This window comes from Stigmatopora nigra, chromosome 2 (genome assembly GCF_051989575.1).
Source record: "Stigmatopora nigra isolate UIUO_SnigA chromosome 2, RoL_Snig_1.1, whole genome shotgun sequence".
NCBI classification, from domain to species: domain Eukaryota; kingdom Metazoa; phylum Chordata; class Actinopteri; order Syngnathiformes; family Syngnathidae; genus Stigmatopora; species Stigmatopora nigra.
This window is the reverse complement of record NC_135509.1, coordinates 16896328-16914245: the sequence shown is the minus strand read 5'-3', so window position 1 is coordinate 16914245 and position 17918 is coordinate 16896328. Positions and strand designations below refer to the sequence as shown.

The following is a 17918-nucleotide window of genomic DNA, read 5'->3' as shown; positions in this document are numbered from 1 at the left end:
TATTTGTTTTTATCTCCAGGTGTGTAACAGCACCACAGACCGGAACCATGCGGATTTAGCCCTGGAGAAGTATGTGACAGAGACAGTAATGGCCATTCTCACTGGATTTTTTAGTTCGCCTTTTTCTGTGAATCTCTCCAACCTTCAGGTAACCCTACACTTGACTGTAACATACATAACTAATTGAAATGACCATTTTTCTTTTTGAAATTCTTCTGTTGTGCTTGTAAGGAAGGAGTTTACTTCAGTATTTTGTTATCTAGTTTTGAAATTCTTTTTCTGTTAAATGTCTTAATTGCAGGACTAACTACTGTATTTTTTGGACTATAAGTCGCACCTACGTCACACGACTAGCCAAAAAATCCACAATGAAACTGAGAAAAAAAACATTTAAGTCGCACTGGAGTATTAGTTGCATTTTTTTGGGCAGATATTTTATTTCAGAAAATCCAAAACAAAGAACCCACATGTCATATTGAAAGGGGTTTAAAATAATAATCATAAAAATATAGAGGCCAGAACAGGCGGAATATAATTTCTTACGAACAAAAGTTTTAATTAACTAATTTTTTGGAAAGCCCTTCTCGGTAGTTTTTAAAAGATACATGCAATAACATTGGGTTTGCCGTGGCAACCCCTAAGGACGTTAGGCCAAGTCTATCAACTGCCAAATTTGAAATTATCAACAGTGTAAAATAAAAATACATATAATAACTTTTGTGAATCATTTCAGACAGAAGTCGCACCCCAGCACCAAACTATATATAAAAAAAAATCTCCGACTTATAGTGCGAAAAATACGGAATTTAAAATAAGGACCGGCAGTAATAATACAGGCTTGTTAGTAGCCATTTTTATATCGTTTCATTTTTAAAGGATTCTGTATCATCCTTTTGCAACAGACTAACCAATCCATCTTCATCAAGCTGCTCCAGTCAACTTTCAGGCTCTGCAACTGCACATGGGTCACTCAAAAGGCAAATATTGAAAACTGCATTAGAGCACTTGCTGAAGTTGGTAAGTAATGTGATTTTATCCAGCATTTTGTTCTTTCTTCATATAATGCATTGTGAATCACTCCTCTATTGGACTATAATGCTGAAAACAATTTCACAAATGTTCTCTACTTTCCAACAGCCAAGGCCAGGGCTATAGCAATCCCCGTTGACCTGGATAGTCAGGTGAAAGCCATGTCTTTGCAGGTCCACAACAACATGGTTCAGCGGGCAGTAAAAGACTGGAGGTGTTCTACTCGCTTGCGTCCGCGCAAAGAGAACCTGGGTGGTCCAGATTACAAAACCATCATTGAAAAATTGCAGGTATTCCCCCTATAACCTAAAGCGCAGATGTCAAACACATTCCAGGTGCCACATCATTTTCTGTTTCCCATGAGAGTAACTATTGTCTATTTACAATGTTTATCACAAAAATTAAATTGAAATATTTTTTGTAATCCTCCACCAAATATCAACCACAACAGTATTCGGAGAATGTTTAGTTTTTGGTTCCAACATTGTGTTGGAAAGAGAAAACATGCTAATCGTATTTTCGCTAGAAAGTGTTGGTAGTTGATTGACAATTGTCACGGATGTGCTTACAGAATCCCAGAACTGACATGACAATTTTAAAGACTTAAAAGATGTACTAATTATTTTTTTTTCATTAAAGTTTTTCAAGATTGTTACTGACAGTCTTTACTTTCAACCAATCTAACTATCTCATACCTGCCAACCTCGGCCAATTGCTCCCCTTGTTAATGATTGCAATTCCCCTCATTAAGCGATTAAAAAATAAATGTACAATTTCAACGCGGCACATATTTACTATAATAGAGCCGTTTAAAAGTCTAAAATGTTCTCCAAGGTGGTCGGAGTGCCCATTAGTATGCAATAAATTTAAGATTCTGTAGATGTCGCTGTAAGATGCTGACAGCTTGACTGTCTGGGTACATTGCTTGCTGACACACTATATTTATATAGTGAAAAGAGAGGATGTGTGAAAGGACATATCATGCTTGAAATATGAGAATATTAGCAGTCGACAATGACGTTTTCTGCTACTAGTAACCGAGACGATCCGGATTAGAGCTAAAATGGGGATGAAGAGATCAGTTTACAAAAAAAAACATACTTTTTGTAAAATATTTTCTTGTTGTTCTACAGCATACACAATTTAAAATGATTGAAACGCATAAAATACGTGAAAAAATGTATAAGTTGATTGGTATGCAATCTATTCATTTTAATTTGACTTTACTGGACGTTATAAATGTCTTTTATTTAGCTTTTAATCTGCATTTTTTTGTCTTCTTTAATTTGTATTTTTATTATAAATTTGGTTGTAACTTATCCTTGAGTGTCTCTTGAAAACCGCTTTGAAATAAAAGGTATTATTATTCATTTAGAGTTTCAAAGCCAGGGTGTGTAAGGTATCCTGGTGGGCAATGCTTGATCTAAAGTACTGAACGAAACATTTTTTAGGGACCTTAATTTAAAAGGACAACTCTCTAAAATTACATCAAGTTTTCATCATTTGAATTAATGAATGTGCTTGTGTGTACAGGGTGTTGTGTCCCATTTGGAAGGGCAGTTCAGTCCAATGGTGCAGGCAGAATTTTCAGTGCTGGTAGATGTCCTCCACAGTCCTGAGCTGCTATTTCCAGAGGCCGCTCGCCTACGCTGTGAGAGTGGAGCTTTCATGTCAAAGTAAGTCGCTATCACTGCAGGTCTGAGGGTCAAGTAAAACTAAATCTTGACAAGATATAGACATCCTTGATGCTGAGTTCTTGTCCCCAGAAAGGTAGACTGCATCTTAAATGAAGCGTAGTTGACTGCCGCCTTTGAACTTCGATACTTTTTGAAGTACTCGCTCTTAGCTACAGCATTTCATTTTTAAGCAGGAGCCCATCTTTTGTTCAAGTAACAAAAAGAGAACCCATTATACTAGTCTTAGAGGTGTTGCATTGGCTTCATTTGCATTTCAGGATGAATATAAATGTTATTTTATTTTTCATCCCTCTTTAGTACTCTTATCTTACTTTTCCATGTGCTCCTTGCAGAACTTTACTTCTTCCATTAGTCACAGACGGAGCCTGATCAAAGTTTCCAATTTAGGTGATTAAACATCAATAAATTGTTCTGCTGTTGCTCATGTTTTCAGAACACGTCTTCAAACATATTATTTGTATTCAGAAACTAATGACAGAAATCATATAATAGGGCCTTGATGCTTTCATATATGAAATATGATATTTTCTAAATACTCATACAGGTACTCATTTAATTCATTGGTGTCACTGTAGTTAATGCAATATTTCCATATACATCTATATAATAAAAAAATAAAATGAGAACAGGGATGTACATGAATTACAGCCCCCGAAACACTCTAGAAATAATATTATTTTAATAAAATGTATCTCATTCAATTAATTCAGACTGAGAGGACGATCTTTTAGTGCCATTGACGGTGCTAGACATCAAATTCATTTTGACAGGGAGCGTGTTCATTCGCCCCTCGCAGTCCAAATGGATTGGACGTCTAATGACGTCAATAGCAGCCAGTGAGATTAATAAGTATACCATAAGAGTAAAAGACCTTTTGAAGACAGCTAGGACTGACGCCAGCCCCCCATACCCTGTCATGGATTAGTAGTTTTAAAACATTAAGGAATGACTCATAATTACCTTTTCATTAAAAGATTTATGCAGGAATTGATTGACTGATCATCATAAACTTGTTTGTGTGGCATGATAACTAATAGAAAGCATTTTCACACTGACAGGCTTATCACTCACACCAAAAAGCTTATGGACAAAGAGGAAAAGCTTTGCATCAAGATACTGAAGACACTCCGAGAGATGCTGGACAAAAAGGACTGGTTTCAAGAGTCTGTGAGTAATTCACCCACATTGTTAAGCTTACAGACAGAAAACCCTTGTAATGAGGTGAACATTTTCACAAGCTTAGCCTTATTTTGAAATGTCAGCAGCACTGTGCTGCTACCAGCAACCCTCATTCTCTCCCTTGTATGTGAGCCAAGAATCTCCCTCATCTATATTCAGTGGGCTTTTCTGAGTTACATAAGGACAGGGGCACTTGAGGACACAGACTGAGAGGGGATGTGGGGGGAGGAAGTAAAGGGAACTGGTAGAGAATGAGGGGTGAGCTCTGAACAAGGAAATTAGTTTGTTCGGGTGAGGGGGAGGAGATTTCTTCATCAACCAAATGTTTTATTTGAGTGAATAATTGATTGAGGAAAGTGACCCCTGGGGAGAGGTTTTTTCTTTGGTTTTGCATTGGGCTGGGAAGTAAAACTGAGCATTTTAGAAGTGCAGTTGTTAACAAACTTGGAGAGCAGTAGGGCGTGGGTGATGACAATGCTCTCGGGACACGTTATATTTCTTATAGATATTGGTGTTCCTTAGCCTGGCATGCCAAAGTGATTCTTCCATAGATATGCTGGTAGGTTTGGTGGCCAGTTTTAGTCAGTTCAGAACACACCAGTCTAATACAGTGGTACCTCGAGATACAAGCTTAATTCGTTCTGAGCTCGTATGTCAATTTACTTGTAGTTCAAACGAACGTTTCCCATAGAAATGAACTAAAAACGAATATTGAATTGGAAAAACATTTTTATTTCTTTTAATTCGCCATCTATTAACAAAGTAACAAACAACTAGTAGTTTGATAGTACCAAAATGTGTTTAATAGTACTATAATTATACGGATTGCGCATGGAGGAAGGGGGGGGCGCTTTTGCATGGCAATGCGCTCGTAACATAACATGAAAAAATTTAAATGAACTTGGATTACGATGCAGTCACTCAAAAATAAGTGTAATCTAACCTTACACTAAACTTAATTCTAATTTAGTTTTAAATTTGGATACCTTAATGCGTTCCAGGACTTAGCTCGTATGTCGATTCTCTCGTAACTCAAACGAACGTTTCCCATAGAAATGAACTAAACACAAATAAATTTGTTCCAACCCTCTGGAAAAAACACCAAAAACAAGCAAGATATTGGATTGGAAAAACATTATGTTCTAATTCCCCATTTATTAACAAAGTAACAAACAACTAGTGGTTTAATACCACTAAAATGTGTTTAATATTAGTAAAATTAGACAGATTTTGCAGAGAGTAGAGAGATGGACAGAGAGAGGGGGCACCTTGCACTAAACTTAATTCTAATTTAGTTTTACATTTTGATAGCTTTCTTCTCCCGACTGGGTTGGCTCTATTTGCCCCGCCTCCACCCTGACTTTCAGATGCAACCTATCGAGGGTTGTTTGCTTATGTCTTCCCTTCAAAATATTCCCAAAATGATGCACACAAATGTCCTTACAATAGGATAACGGACGACCCCTTGCCAACGAGAAGCAGTATATACTTCTCTCGTGCTAGCGATCGCTCCGGCATTCGCACTGACTAACGGGAAAAAAAAATGTGACGCTCCACCCAGTGCTCTTAGAGACATTACACGAGGGAGTTGCGGGGAGAGAAACAGTAACCAAGACGTTCTTATGAGCAGCCTCTCCCATCTAACTGTATGCTAGTATATCAAAATTTGTCTTGTATCTTTACTCATCTCAAATTGCTCATATGTCGTGGCACTCTTATGTCGAGGTATCACTGTATACACTAGTTGTCGTATTTATAAGCAGATTCATTTAGGAATTCACCCAAGCACTTTGGTTTTGTCGTTCTCAATCTTATCATCTACTGTATTTCGCAGATGAAGTTTCACTTTTTTCATAGTTATGCTAGGCCTGCAGCATATATTTATTTTTATTTCCCTTACCGAAAGTTGCAAGAATGACGCTGTAGGCATGGCTTCTTCCAGAGTTGTAGTTCAAAAGTGAAACTGAAGCTGAAGACTTTCATGGATTTAGCAGTGAACAAGTTATGTTTTGTCAGTTTGGCTATAGGTACCTAAATAATTAATCTTGTTCTCCATTTTATTGTTATTTCTACAATGCATCATTTTTTATTGGTCTCTGATGAAATACAAGTTCCCCCAAATGCAGTTTAATTCTTCCTATTTTTCCCCTCTTCATCGTGCATTTTTAGGCTGTTGAACTTCTACTCGGTTATGACTTATATACTGCAAAATATTTTTAATTTTACCCAATAAAGTCGGCGAATTCCCAAGTGGTTAGTTTCTTTTTAAACTGTATAACAGGGCATTTGAAAGGCCAGACAGTGGAGCAGAGGTAGGATAAAAATCGGTTTGTGTAGGTGGGTGTGCTCATGCGTTTCTATGTGGCCTCTGTCATATCCTTGTAGCCCTGAGAGTGGAGCTGCATTCTCGGCGCACAGAGGGGTGGGGGTGAAAGAAGTTGACGGAAATAACGAGAGCGAGAGAGACAGACGAAAACAGAGAGGGGGAGAGAAGGAGAGAGGGAGACGGAGTGACAGCATTAGCATGAGAGGCTGGTGGCTCCCCAGGGGTGCGATGAGTTGGTGAGGGGAGAGAAAACGAGCTGGCTGGAGGGGGGCTGAGGGAGAAGCAGCCATGTGAGAATCCATGTGAGCGGAAGAGGGGTGGGGGGAAAGTGTGCGGCGGCTGCAGAGTGAGGGATTGGAGAGAAGCGGCGTCTGCACAGTCCATGAGGAGAGAGGGCAGGGGTTGGACTTATGTAATAGCCTGCAGTAGCTGAGCCAATGTCACGTGGAACATCACGTTCTCCCTCACGCCTTCCCCTCCCTCCTTTGTCTCTCTCTCTTCTGTCTGCTCGGTGACATTCTCTTCCCCCTACAGTCTAACCATCGTCAAAGCCCATCACTTTCTGGATGTACAATTGGGTTGTCCCTCTGCTCACTGATTGGTCAGCAGACGACGTGAAAAAGAAAAAAAATGTGAAAATTCCCTCATTCATTTTCTGAACTGCTTATCCTCACTAGGGTTGTGGGGGGTGCTGGAGTCTATCCCAGCTGACCAAAGGCAGAGGACACCCTGAATTGGTGGCCAGACGATTGCAGGGTATGAGGAGATGGACAACTCTTCACTCTGGCACTCATATCTAGGGGCAATTTATAGTGTCCAAGCAGCCTAAAATGCATGTTTTTGGAATATGGGAGGACACTGTAGTTATTGTATTTGGGCTTGGTTGAAAGTGGACAATGGGGGATTATACTGGTGCAAAAAAAGGAAGTAAATCTACTACTCGCATACTGTGCGACAGTTCCTTTTTTAATTCAAGCCGTTGGTCTATTTTAATAAAGCTCTCGTGAACCCGTGGCGTTTTAGGTGTGGTTTGAACCATGAGCAACTTTATTGAACTCTAAAAATGTCATAAAACAACCTTATCTTAATATACACCTACAAATGTTCTTGTCTAGTCAATAGTATGCAACAGGTGGGTACTCGAATATGTATATTGTACTGTCCCCAAGGCTATTTTTACTCTAGTAGATTGTCCAGTCAATGTCATGCGCAGTAATGCATGAACCAAAAAAACATTTATTTTTGAAACTGCCCTCCTGGCTTCCCTTTCTTTTTTTGCTTCCACACTCATCACCCGTCAGTCACACTGTCCTTTTTTCAGCTCACTTGCCAAGTTTAACACCACCTGCCCGGGGCAAAGCAGATTTACAGATTACCACTCTCTCAATGCTTAGCACATCGCATGCACACATGTATATGATAAGCCACGCTTAGACACATGCACACTCATGGTCATGCAAGGCCATGCAAGCTGAGCTCATCCTGATGGGTTTTCTCTGCTCGTGTGTCCGCCGATGGCGGCAGTGGAAACGCGGCTTGTGTCCATCCACTGAGATCAATGTAGGCAGGTGGGGAAAGGGATGGATGAGCGAATGGACATTTGCCTTGATTTGACCTTTTTTTTGAATTCAGTTTGATTAGCTGTCTGCTGTGCCCAGCCATTAAGTTGAAGTCAAGCAATTTAAATTCAGTGACCCTGAATAATACAGTTAATTAAAGGACAAAAATGCTAATGGTAAAACACTGACAGTGAAAGTCCTATAATAGCAGGGGAAAAATTGTCTATGATGCATCAGTCAGGTGTCCGTTAGGACATAAAATGTTCTGGTTTCCTCGGTGACAAGCGATCAGCACGTGTTGTTTTTCTGCTCTGACCGTGACTACGCAGAGGAAGTGTGCGCATGTTTGCGAGTTAGTGTGTGCAAATTTTGGTCTGTCTAACACACGTGGAAATGTTGAAAATACTAAAGAAACTTGAAATTGTTTACTTCAATGAAAGAATTGTGCAGTGGGTGACTACTTTTTTTTTTAAAAAGCATGAAGTGTCATTTTCCAAACATTTACTCATTTTAAGTTGTATTTGTCTTCAATACAACAAACCGGTATATTGAATACAGTGATACCTAGCAATATGTAAAATTTATTATACTATATAGCTGGGGTGCTCAAACTTTCTTTGAATGAGCCAACCTCCTTTTATTCGTGCCACCGACTTAGCTCAGCAGTTACGGATGTTCAGCGGTGGTCACATTATTTCTGCCGCACCCTTAAATTTGCCTTTAAATGGATGAATTTTACGATTTCGCACGTATAAGCCGCCCCCTTGATTGACAATTTTAACCTCCATGTTCATTGTTTTAATAGGAAATAAAAATGTGTTAGTTTGAAGGGAAAATTGTAAGAAAAATCATCACGTGGTATGGCTGAGATACTGTATGAATCAAAAGCATATTACTAGGGTCAATATCATAAGGAAGTTAGTAATTTGTCCAGTAATGTTTGTTTTCTTACTGCAAAACAGAAAATAACCAACAAATAGTAAATGTTAATTTGCCGACATCTACTAGTGAAAAAGAGTATAGCAACTGAATGTTTTGTGTGCATATTTTAGTTACAAATATAGCTTTTATACAAGAAAATATGGTATATTCATTTAGATGTTGCATAACCACATATTTACAATTGAACACCGAATTGAAGCATATAATTTCGCTGTATGTTTGAAGGATTCAAGATCAATGTATCACTGAAGGATTAGATGTTATACTTGTTGACGTTAGGTGAGCCTTTCTGCTCCACACAAAATGTCGGCAAAGAGCCTGATGTTCTCGTTAAAAAAGCCAGATTTGTGTTTAAAAATGAAAAAAATATTGCACTTCCCATGATGTGAGTATTGCGCTATGTCGCGCTACAAGAAAGACATCGTTCAGGCGTAAAGGAAACTAACAGACTGGATCAAGCCTTACTGTCATGCAATCTACCAATAATACCTTGACGATTGACTGGGAAATGCTAATCGATCATCCACCTCATAATCCAGCCTTTGTGTCCCCTCAATGATATCTCACTCATGAAAGATATTATCAGAGCGTGATATAAAAAAAAATGTATAATATGTTATGAACTCACATTACGAATCAGAATTTTACAATGATCTATGTCTGTATGTCAATCGGACCAGGAAAACATTATGTTTTAATTTTGCACCAACATCAATTCCTATCAAACATGCCTTGTATTGGCACAAACCCGTTTTCATCACGTCACTCTTCAATTTAATATGGTTAAAGAATCACATGGAACCCTCCGGTTAACTGTTGAGGCTCTTGAATGCTTGTTTTTGCTGCATTTCTCAAAACTTCTTTGAAGCAGTCTTACCAATTGCTCTCACATGTGGGCATATAATTTGTTTTTCTGTTGTGCTTATTTGCTCAATAAGAGCATTCTCTGTGTTAGGACAGTGTATCTCTAAAACATTGTAATTTAGCGCATGTGATAAGTGTGCAGCTTTTCATAGGTTTTATCAGAGTTGAGTTATTTCAATTGAAGTACAACAACAATACTAATGAAATGACGTGTCAGACCCACAACCTATTAAATATTAAGATAATAAAAACACTTCTCATAACAAACCACTCACTATTTTAAATGCATTTTGTAAACACACTAATCTGAAGAAAATAGGGTAATTCAACTTCTGAATATTAACGTTGATGATATTGTCTTTTACTTAGACTCAACCCCAATCTGCAACTCCTATTCAATATTTAGACAATAATAATTGGGTTTATATAAAGTGGATTATATAAAAAAGTTATTTTTGCCATGTCAATGGTACATTTAAATGTACTGTCTAAACATTTGATATATATTTCCGAAAGGAAGTAGTATAGTTTATATGTTTTGTATCGGCTATCCTTCCACAATCCTTTTAATGGAATTTTTACTTGGCCTTGAGCTTGATGTGGTTTCAATCTTTATTCCGTTGGAGGATTGCTGACTTTTTATATTTTTTCACTTGAATTTTTATTCAATAATATAAAATAATAGTAGTAGTAAATAATAGTAGAATATAATATGATTATATATATATAAAGTATAATAATCATCATCAGCATCATATTAATCATAGTAAAAATAATAATAACAATTAATAATAATAACATAAAAAATGCTGCAGCAAGCTTTTGCATGTAAACTGCGTCTCTATTTACGAAATTACTTCTGGAACAAAAGTATTTGGTAAGTGTAAGTACCACTGTATATTTTTCATGATGTGCAATTTGTCACATACAGTTAGGTACCACTAGTACCTGTCTGCATGATTTGGACCATATTTATTTGGCTAACTTTTTGCTCCCTATGCCCTCTGTTTTGGAGACTATTGACCTTGTCTGACCAGAGTTTTACAAAGGGCAAGCGCTTTCAATTTTCCTCTATGCCTATTTGTCAGAGAAAATACAGATAGTGGAAATGTGATCCAGAGGAACGGTGGAGGAAGAGAAGGAGGGGAAAAGTGGTGATGTGTGAAATCTGTAGGTGGGGACCGGCAGTTCTGGACACTGAGCCGCAGTGTGGCGTGTCGGTGCACATTTTAAAACCTCAACATAAATTGCACCATACTTTTTTTTTTTGTGTGTCCTGGTCTGCATTCACTCAACCTTGCGCATTCAGTTACTCTATCTCTATTCTATCACTGCTCATACGGCTACTGCATGTCTGACTGGAGGGTTTCTTGTCAATGCAGTAGCTATAGATGAGTCAGACCGTGCTGGCTCTCCTCTGCCGCCATCCTGCCTCCCTTCTTGTCTCTCTCTGCAGAGCGAGCCAGCAGACTGCAGCACCTCGAGGAGAGAAAACAAACAACCCCAGAGAGTTTCTGTGCAGACATACGTACTTTCCTCTTTCAAATTATACAAAACTAACACGTCCTGGAAAACAGTGGAAGATTGAAACATGATTCTTTGTGCAATATGTTAGAAAGTGTGCTTTGTCGTCTGTCTTTAAGTCGCATAGTCTTTGTGTGTATTGCAGCATGGAAATGAGTAGAACTCATTGGATCCTCAACTTTAGTTCAAGAAGAATGTGGATGAGTGTGCATTGGTTAGTGTTTGTGTGAAAATTCAGCCAGACAGTGCAGGCAGACAAGTGTCTCCACTGACTGCAGATGAGATGTTTACTGACACAGAGAGCGTCAGTCAGCTGCATGTGCACGTCCACTTCTCCTGCTAGACCGCACCTAGCCAACAACGTTTTTGGGGCATGACATTGCCTCATTTGTTTCTGTTTGCAGTTGAAACCAGTTATGGTATCATTTACAAAGTAGTGTTCTATTAGTATTGAAAATGAGCTGTCCAGATGGTCAGTAAAATAAGCCTGACGTTTGTCATTTAGTGATTAAATGACAAATTATCTTTGTTAGACATCATCCCGGGCTCTTTTTTGAATGTATTAATGAATTCAATTTTTTACACGTAGAGAGGAATAGCGGTTAGATTGGTTCTTACAATTTGATGCAGGAGCGCTTACACTTATTTGCTCCATGATGTACTTTTCAAGGAGCCAACCTCCCGCGATCTAACTTGTTCAAATGTTTTTTCATTGTTTGGCTGAACTATGGTTTGTACTCGAGTTTAATTATTATACATATTTTTTACACTGAAAGTAGAAACAATGGTGATCAAGGCATGCCCTCACTTCCAGAAATGGCGTAGTTGTTCACAATTGATACTTTTTATAAATATGTTTTAAAAGCGGTTTAGAAAGAATGCTTGATAAACAAGTTATGTGGCATTGTTTAGGATATGATTATTTGAAAAAGCGTTAATATTTTACTCTAACAGAGGCCTACAAAGTGCGCAGTTCCCAATTTTGTTATAACTATAATTGTTTGTTCATGGTTTTTGATTAAAGCCAACAAAAAATCTCTCGGGGCTGATTAATTCCATTAATTGCAGTTGTAAAATTCCATCAAGCCTCGGAGCACAATTTTTTTCCTTGGGCTGATTAATGACATTAATTTTGGACTTTTTGTCGAGTTAACCTTAGAGATGAAGTCCATTTTAAACTTTATTATTATTATTTTTTTTGTCATTCAGGGAAAGGAGTTGAGAGAGATTCTTCTCACGCGCTACTTTGGAACACAAAGAATTATTTCCAAGTCCGAAATTGGGATTGGAAGCAGCTCATCCGCTTGTTTTCCCAAGCCAACATTCGGAGGTACCCTTTGAAAGAATTGAAATGACTTTCTAAAATCAACCAATGCTTTGATATATATCACCTGTGTCCATCTACAGTAAAATATAATGCATATATTGATTGGCTGTGTGACTCATTTGTACAGGAGGTTCACTCACATCAGACTTTGACAAGCCATGCAGTAGCATAATGGAGGTTCAATGTCAATTGGACATTGTTGGGGCATCTGAGTTAGTGATTGATCTTATTGTCAACACTAAGAATGATCAAGTGTTTGAGGAGAGTGTCCTGTTGGGGATTGCCCTTCTGCAAGGCGGAAATACACAGATACAGGTGCTCGGCATTGGCTTGCATATTACTTTTTCTGCAAAAGTGACAAACAGTTGAATTCAATGTACGTCTGTCTCCCCTCTAGAACTCCTTCTACCACCAATTGCACAAGCAGAAGAAGTCCGAGAGATTCTTTAAGGTTTTTTACGACCGCATGCGTTTGGCCCAACAGGAGATTCGCGCCACGGTCTCGGTCAACATGTTTGAGCTGAACAGCAGAAAAAGGGATGATGACATTGACTTTGGCAGTGTCGCTTTCAGAAAAGGTACAGGCATGCAAACACATCATTTGTGAATACTCCTTGTGACATTAATATCATTTTTTGTCCAGAATTGTGGTGATTACGTTAAAAAAAACTTGATTACAAACTGGCTGCATCAGCTGAAAAGCTTCAGGCATCTTTAAAAAAAAAAAAAAAAAAACATCAAATCTAGAATCCTTAACTAGTTCATGTAGTCCTCATTCTTAATTTGGAATAATGTTGGATAAACAAAATATTGCTTGACTGACCTCTGCGTAGAATGTTATTCTCAGTGTGTGCTGTCACATGTTAAAGACCGTGTGAGTTGCAACATGCCCGGCCGATCAAAAGGCCATTGTATCAAAATTGTATGCTCTCACGTTGCCGCACCTACCTCAATAGTTACTCGTTTGTTCACTCCAGAAATGTCTTTTTTCGATTCTCACTCCCCTCACACTTGAAAAACAATCATTATGTACAATCATTAATGTATTGAATATGTTAAATGCATCTATTCTTTTGCAAACCCTTCATTGCACCAAAATATCCTCCTGTCCTCCATTGTTGACGTTTTTCATCCATGCTGCAAGGGAAAGACTCAGGACTTCATATGAGGGAGGACATGCGAGGGCAACTTAAGGAGGCTTCGTCTGTGACCTATAAGGCTTTCTCTGCTTTCCGAAAAGAGCTGGATCCTGATCTTGAAGGCTTGTGCCAGAACAGTGAGGTGACGGGAGCTGAAGAGGCCAAAGAGGAGACTCGCATGAGCCAGGCCATCGCTATTATGAAACCCATCTTACGGTTCCTTCAGCTTCTTTGCGAGAACCACAATTGCGACTTGCAGGTATTTCTTTTGCAGTCATTAGCATCATTTGCTTCTGCTTTGACCCTTGTCTCATTATTTTGTATATAGAACTTTTTGCGGTGTCAAAACAACAAGACCAACTACAATCTAGTATGTGAGACACTTCAGTTCCTGGACTGTATCTGTGGAAGCACCACGGGAGGCCTCGGGCTCCTTGGCCTTTATATAAATGAAAGCAATGTTCATCTGGTCCGTCAAACCTTGGAAACCATCACAGAGTACTGCCAGGGGCCCTGCCATGAAAACCAGGTAGACCATACCCTGAATTTTATCCTTAAAGAGAGAACTACAGGCTGACAAATTACAAAATAAAGCAAGAAATGTATAGTTAACAATCGAATACTACTGAAAATGATGGAGGAAAGTTTATTTTTAAAAAATCAGACCAATTGAATCCCTTAAAGCATACAATCTACAAAAAAATAATGCGTGGGTCTTCTCCGGGTGCACCCGTTTCCTCCACATTCCAAAAATATGCATGGTAGGCTGGTTGAGCACTCTAAATTGGACCTAGGTATGAGTATGAATGCTTGTCCGTCTCCTCGTCCCCTGCGATTGGCTGGCCACCAATTCAGGGTGGTTTTGGCTCCGGCACCCCCCGCAACCTTTGAGAGGATAAACGGTTCAAAAGATGAATGAATGAAAGATGTAAAAGTATACAAACTAAACCCTTAATTGAATTCAATGCTTTTTTTGCGGTGTAAACGGTGAATGATGAAATGAAAATGCAATAAACGTGTTGCCAAATGTTGTAAAATTATGAACTAGATGTTCATGATTCCTAGTCGTCATATCAATGCAACTATGTATGCTTGCTATAGGCTATACGAAATATTTGGGTAAAGTAGTTGTCGTTTGCGCCCACTCAAACACACATATTTTTACGCACCATTAAAATTACCTCATTACATTTTGTGGTTATTTTCTGTCATTGTTTAGTCTGTGTTGAGTTGGTGATGTGTATGAATTGTTACCATCTCTCTTTCTTAGCATTGCGTTTTCAAATGAAATTTCTGATCATAGCCTTATCGTGTACTTCATATGTTTCCAGACATGTATAGCCAAACATGAGTCAAATGGCATTGACATAATTATAGCGCTAATTGTAAATCCCATCAATCCTTTGGGAAAGAATCGTCTGGACCTGGTGTTGGAGCTCAAGGTGAGTCTTCACACTACTCTATTGAACTGAGCTCATACAACAATGCTGTAATGCTATACTTAAACATTACTTTGACAAAAAAGATCACACGATCGAGGTTAATGAAAAATACATTTCCAGAATAATGCATCCAAGCTCCTGTTGGCTATTATGGAGAGCCGCCATGACAGTGAGAATGCAGAGAAAATTCTCTTCAAGATGAGACCCACAGAGCTTGTAAGTGTCCATCCAGGGTGTGTGTCGTGGTAATTAAATCCTGTGCATTGGAGGAAGCCATTTAAAAATTGGTCCAATTCTTGTGCCACAGGTGGATGTCATGAAAGAAGCCTATGCTCAAGCTTTGGAAAGTGAAGCAGATGAGGACTGTGCCCTGTACCACGTAAAACCACTGGATGTTGGTCATAATATCTACATTTTGGCTCACCAGGTTCGTAACCATGTTTCTTTTATTTTAATTTTGTTATGATGGTTTAGACTCTAGATTGTAATATTTTGGTTTGTCGCCGGATCATTGTTTGGCACGCGAACGTAGATTGTGTAAGTTCACTCGGTTTCTCATTAAAATAAAATTTAAATACAATTTTTGAAGGATTTGTTTTAACACTGGTCTGTCCAGGTGATTTGGCTCTGAGAAAAGTGTATGAGTATTTTAAAAAGTTGAAATGGTTGAGTATGTTTTTACAGCTCTTTATGAAAGCTCAAAGACTAGAATAACCCATTTTTAAACATTTTTTTAGCTATTTTTAGTTTTAACAAATTGTTTTACCCTAAAACATATATTTTGACTGTCCCTGATTCTTTTTGTTTTTAAATATAAAATGTAAATAATAAAAATTAATATGGAAAAAGCCATAAAATAAGAAAATATTTGCTCCTAAAAAAGCTGATTTGGGAAATTTTGAGGTCAGCCCATCTCTAAACAATTGACTATCAAGGCTAAATCATGGTTTACTTAATTCATCATGATAGCCCTAATTGGCAAACATGTTGGCTCTTGGAAGAAGACCATAACTATAATGTGACCTGTTACAAAGATGAATTTGACCCCCATGATGAAAGTCAAATAAATACACTTATGGAATGTTAGACTGTTGGCTTTGTCTATTGTCAGTTAGAAAAAGGAGGATGAGCAGTGTAGGCATTTACTTTATGTTTTCCATAACCAAGTGCCAGACAGTATTTTGGCTTACCCACATTCCTATAAACCAAAAAGACAGTTCCATCGCAGGCAGTATCGTTTCAGTACTCAGCAATGGTATGGATGTCAGTGTTAGTTGTTGTCTGTGTCTTTATGTGCCCAGTGATTGACCGATGCCCAGTTGTGAGTCTTTTTTTCTTCTCCTGCCTGAAATTAGCTGACTTCAGCTTCCTGCAACCATAATAGAATGAGTGGCATGGAAAATTGATTCCGTCATTGGACATTATCAAAGTCAATATATGTCTACTTCAATGTGGGATGAAATTTTCTTACACCGTCTTTATAGTATGCTAATATAAGAATGACAAGGAAAGGAAAACATTTGTTTTTACTCTCAATTACTATCGATAATTCTTCTTTGTCATGGCCCATTGTAGTTGTGGTGCCGTTCATACACTTGATATACAACAAATTGATTAATACCCAGTATTGCAAACAGTTTTCTTTTTTATTTTTCACTACGAGCAATGCATCACCGAACCTAAAATTTTAGGGTATGAAATTAATGTAAATGGAAATTCACAGTAAATATACACATTTACATTAATTTTCACTATTTTACAGATAAATAAGGTAATCAAGCAGCTTAAACAGCAACGCTAACAAATAGGTTAGAGTGTGGAGTTAAGATTCGGTTAAGATCAGCAAAATCACAGGATTAGTTGATAATTTACTTGAAATGTCTTAAAGTTTAGGGGCTGAATGTCCCACTGAGACCCGATGGCGACCTTTTGGTTATAATTTTCCTCCTCAGTTGTCTCTATTGTTCGAAGGCATTTCCAATGATCTTGTCTTTTTAGAATGGGGAAAATCAGTTTAACAATGAAAACACTGTTAAAACTTTTTTTATTAATAAGCAGCATGTTTCTTTATTGGTTATAAAATATTAAAACATTTAATGAATAATTGAAATGCAACTATTCTTTCTATACATTTTGATAACAATAAAATGTATGCAACAACTCATTTTTCAAAATGACAACCAGATTAAATTTAGATTGGCTTTTTTTTGGGGGTGGAAAACATGAAGTCGCTTTGCTTTCAGGCCACCCAAAATCATGATGGGCCAGATCTCGTCGTACACATTGAATGAATATTTAGTTTCTGGATGATACACACTTAAATCGGAATTTCTCACTAACAAAAAAACCAACAATTCACAATTTCTTTGACTCTCAGTTAAAGCCAATTCTATTTTATCGTCCCGTTTCCCAGCTGGCTCGACATAATAAAGTCCTCCAGCAGAGTCTAAAGCCAGGATCTGCTTTGGGGTCTGGATCAAGCTTGGATCCTGACAGTGAAGAAGATGATGCCCTTCAATACTATGCCAATCACACAGCTCAGATCGAGGTAGACATTTACTGTTATTACATTCTATTTTCTTCTCCGATTGTTCAAAATCAAATCATTAAAACCCTTCCATTTACTAGATTGTGCGTCATGATCGCACCATGGAACAGATTGTATTTCCAGTCCCCAACATTTGTGAGTACCTCACGAAGGAGTCCAAAATGCGTGTGTTCACCACCACTGAACGAGATGACCAGGGCAGCAAGGTTAATGACTTCTTTCAGCAGTTTGACAATCTCTACAATGAGATGAGTTGGCAGAAGAAAATTCGAAGTGAGTCTTTGCATTTTTTAACACATTAAAAAAATAAAAATTGTAAAGTTTGTCAAAATAAAAAAATAA

General features: G+C 38.0%; 1 protein-coding gene across 1 annotated transcript in view; it reads left to right on the top strand.

Annotated features, from left to right (window-relative positions):
* The window catches only part of itpr2 (inositol 1,4,5-trisphosphate receptor, type 2), a 60833-nt gene that overhangs the window by 27053 nt on the left and 15862 nt on the right, over nt 1-17918 (top strand). Inside the window, exons 32-46 of the mRNA XM_077742465.1 lie at nt 20-148; nt 903-1017; nt 1138-1319; nt 2563-2705; nt 3785-3893; nt 12330-12450; nt 12575-12762; nt 12845-13025; nt 13592-13845; nt 13915-14115; nt 14918-15028; nt 15149-15244; nt 15336-15455; nt 17442-17576; nt 17657-17849. Of these exons, the coding sequence (XP_077598591.1) occupies nt 20-148; nt 903-1017; nt 1138-1319; nt 2563-2705; nt 3785-3893; nt 12330-12450; nt 12575-12762; nt 12845-13025; nt 13592-13845; nt 13915-14115; nt 14918-15028; nt 15149-15244; nt 15336-15455; nt 17442-17576; nt 17657-17849 (2278 nt within the window). The remainder of the gene's footprint in view (nt 1-19; nt 149-902; nt 1018-1137; nt 1320-2562; nt 2706-3784; nt 3894-12329; nt 12451-12574; nt 12763-12844; nt 13026-13591; nt 13846-13914; nt 14116-14917; nt 15029-15148; nt 15245-15335; nt 15456-17441; nt 17577-17656; nt 17850-17918) is intronic.